Source organism: Gossypium hirsutum, chromosome D08 (genome assembly GCF_007990345.1).
Source record: "Gossypium hirsutum isolate 1008001.06 chromosome D08, Gossypium_hirsutum_v2.1, whole genome shotgun sequence".
In the NCBI taxonomy this organism is placed as follows: Eukaryota; Viridiplantae; Streptophyta; class Magnoliopsida; order Malvales; family Malvaceae; genus Gossypium; species Gossypium hirsutum.
The window spans coordinates 52024801-52028580 of record NC_053444.1 but is presented as its reverse complement, the minus strand read 5'-3'; the positions used below and the strand labels follow the sequence as shown (position 1 = coordinate 52028580).

General features: G+C 31.8%; 1 protein-coding gene across 1 annotated transcript; it reads left to right on the top strand.

Moving 5' to 3' along the window:
• Window positions 1-346: 346 nt before the first annotated feature.
• On the top strand, window positions 347-1518 carry LOC107900828 (GATA transcription factor 4). The gene is made up of 2 exons (XM_041098345.1): window positions 347-707; window positions 799-1518. Exons 1-2 carry the CDS (start codon window positions 489-491, stop codon window positions 1345-1347), a joined length of 768 nt encoding a protein of 255 aa, XP_040954279.1. The 5' UTR covers window positions 347-488; the 3' UTR covers window positions 1348-1518.
• Window positions 1519-3780: the final 2262 nt, after the last annotated feature.

Below are 3780 nucleotides of genomic sequence, written 5' to 3'. Positions count from 1 at the left end.
ATATTTTATTGAATATTTTATATAATGAATAAATATTTATATTTGAATTTTATTTATTTAATATTTTTATATACATCAATTAAATATTTTTTTAAAAAATATTAGATAAAATTTAAAATTATATACCCATAACAATTTCAATAGAAATACATTACAACCATCAGTGCCATACTAACAATAATTACATATAATGACAACCCCATCCATTTATTTGTTCCTAATTCAACATTTACTATGGTATAGTATATTATAAACTATACACAAACACATGCATGCATGAGGGATTAATTCATTAACTATATGACTCTTTTATCTATTTTATATATTAAATTATAGATCCCAATTTTTTTTAAAAAGAAAAAAGGAAATTGTAGTCATCTTGCACGTTCCTCTGCCCCCTCTTCCCATCCATATATCACTCACCTCTGCCTCGTTCTTTTGAGGGAAAGAGAGCTGAGAGATCAGTTTTTTGAGGGGTATATAAAAAGATGGATATCTATGGGATTTCAACTTCGGAACAATTAGATGTTGATGATCTTTTGGATTTGTCCAACGATGAGTTTTTTCCCTCTGCTTCGGCCGCCACCAGCCATGATCAGTTCCCTCCTTCTGAGACCCATTTCAGCGACGCTTCCGCCGCTTCCTCCTCCTCTGCCGCCCTCACTCCCTCTTTCTCCTTAGACTTTAACCACGATATTTGCCTTCCTGTAATGACGAATTCCATGTTCGTTTTCTTACTTTATATTTATTTTTACTAGCATGCACGATTACATATATTGTTGTGGTTTTTGTTTGCAGAGTGATGACGTGGCTGAGCTGGAGTGGTTGTCGCAGTTCGTTGAAGATTCCTTCACCGACTTCCCCTCATACTCGCTCCCCGGAATCCTTAACCCTAGAAATGATAACTCGTCGTTTTCAAGCAAAGCTCGGAGCAAGCGTTCCAGAGCGGTAACAACATTGAACGGCACAAACTGGACGACGACGACGTCTGGAGCGGCAGGTACCTTAACGGGAAAAACAAAGACAAAAAGGGAAATCCAACGTCAAGCATCCCCGGCAGCGGTAGAAGGGATGAGGCGATGCTCACACTGCGCGTCGGAGAAGACCCCACAGTGGCGGACGGGGCCATTAGGACCGAAGACATTGTGCAACGCGTGTGGGGTCCGGTATAAATCGGGTCGGCTAGTGCCCGAATACAGACCCGCAGCGAGTCCGACATTTGTGCTGACTCAACACTCGAACTCCCACCGGAAGGTGTTGGAGCTGCGGCGGCAGAAGGAGGAGCAGTCGACGAGACGGCAGCAAGAGCAAGTGTGTCGTCAGCAGCACCGACAACAGGTGTGCTGAGGTGTAAAAGTGAGGGTAATCACGTCGAATAGGGGTGCTACTGTTTGGAGCCCTTTGACTCAGTGTGTTTCACTTTCACCATCAAACGTCCGTTTTTTGGCGTTTCTGTTTAGTTTAATCTTTAGGAATTTTATTTTTAATAAAACAAGAAAAAGAAAAAGACATTAAATATTTGGGTTTCAGTTCAGCTACCCTACCATTCATTGCTTTTATGAGCGCGACTTTCCACGTGACGCACCGCAACGCAGTGGCAGCTGATAACGGACCGCTCACAAAAATAATGGCGTTTTCCCCTTTCACGTGTAACTTTTAGATAATGAGATTAAAATGTATAACTTTTTTTTAAAAATATGAGATTAAAAAACTAATAGTATATAAAGCATAGTTTTGGAAGACAAATACTGGGAAGCTAATGATATGCTTCACCCACTCCAATCTTAGAGAGTTTTTATTGCTCCCTTTCAATATATTTACTAAAATGTCTTATTTTTATATTTTGGAATTATTATTTTTGTTATAAAATTAATGATTGATTTGGTTATTATTCTAATAATATGACACAAAAAATTATTTATACATGTGTATTACAATAGGGCAAATTTAGCTTATGAAAAACGCTTTATACTAAGCGCACCTTCTTTTAACAATTTTGCTTTTTAATTTTTTTGTTAAATGCTTGTATTTTCTACCGTTGGGTCTCATCTTATGTTTATTTGGTTTTTTTTTTCTAATCAATGATTCAATCTCTTTTTCTTTTATTAATAAGCATTTTATTTTCGAGTTTTTAATTAATAAACATGTTTTTAATTATTTTTTTCATTTTTAATTAATAACTTCTTTATTTATATAGAAAAAATGATAAATATGTAATTATATAATGAAAATAATTTTTATATATATTATGTTAAATATATATATTTAAAATATCAACTAATTTTTTTGATATAATTTTCTTTATATATGATTTTTATATGTCAAATATTTATTTTTTATGTACATTGAGAGTATTTTAAATTTTAATTTTATAAAAATATTTATTTTAAATATTACTATTTTTCGCCTACATTGTGGGTATGGTAAATCTAGTATATAAAATCAATTAATTGTTTTAGATATGATTGTTTTTAGTAAATATAATTTTTATATGTAAAATATTTAATTTTTCCATCCATATCATGGATGTGGTAAATTTTAGTATTATATATTTTTGTATGTGTATTTTAAATGATTATTTGAACTATTTTACATATAAAAACAATGTTTAATTTATAAAAATATGTCACTTTTTTATCAAATTTAAGAATTTAGGCCCTTTTTTATATATTTATGAGAGTAGGTCGTTTTTGAAGAGGGAAAATGATGAAAACGCATCTTACAGGCAACGGTAACATTCCCCCATCACAATTTCAATGGTTACATCCCCAACAGCCATACTTTTCCTATATAAACCCCTCTAAACTTCATTTTTTTCCATTCAAACCTATTCTCTCAATAATTTCGTTTTAAATCTTTCTCTCAATCCTATTCTGTTCAATTTTATTTTATTCCTTATAATTTGTAAAATGACAAATTAACTTATTCATTTGGATGACAAGCACATCTTCGATGTCCAATTACAAATGGTAAGAAAATATTATTAAATTATTTAATTTTAATTAGTTAATTATTATGTTATTAACATTTTTATTTTATAAAATTTTTATGTTTATATATTCAGGCCGAAGATCGGATTTTGGAGACATACATACACAATTTAAGTGTGAGTGCAACGATTATCATTCATGGACACTTACGATATGTGGGATTCTTGTACGTGGCTCGCATTCTCGGGGGGACTAAATTGGATCCCCTACTTAGCAATACTTTGGTGGAGAGATGGAGAACTGAGACACACACATTCCATATTCCCTACAGTGAGTGTACAATTACACTCGAGCACGTTTGTAACAATCTGTTTTACAGTGGTGTCGAATATAGTGACTTCAGGACCACAATTCTGTCGAGTAAGTCTATGAATATTATTATTTAATATTTACGAGTCAAGTATTATGATATAGTGAATTTTGATTTGATAATTTTATTTAATTGGATAATTAGTTAAGTACAAGTGGTTCGATCCTAAAGTCAAGTGATTTTGGAAAATGAGGTATCGAGACTTCATTTCCAAAAATTGAGCCCATAATAAAAATATTTATGAAGTTATTATATAGGTGTATTTAATTTTGGTTTCGTATTTTTGATATTTGGCTAGTTAATTAAGGAAAAATGACTAAATCGTAGAAGTTACAAAAATTTATCACTATTAATTTTATTTAGCTAAAATGTATAATTAATGTTTGTTTAAGATCTAAAGTGGCAAATTACCAACCTTTTGAATTTGGGTGGATGGTCAATGCTTGTTATTTGTTAAATTATATGTTATTTTAATGTTAA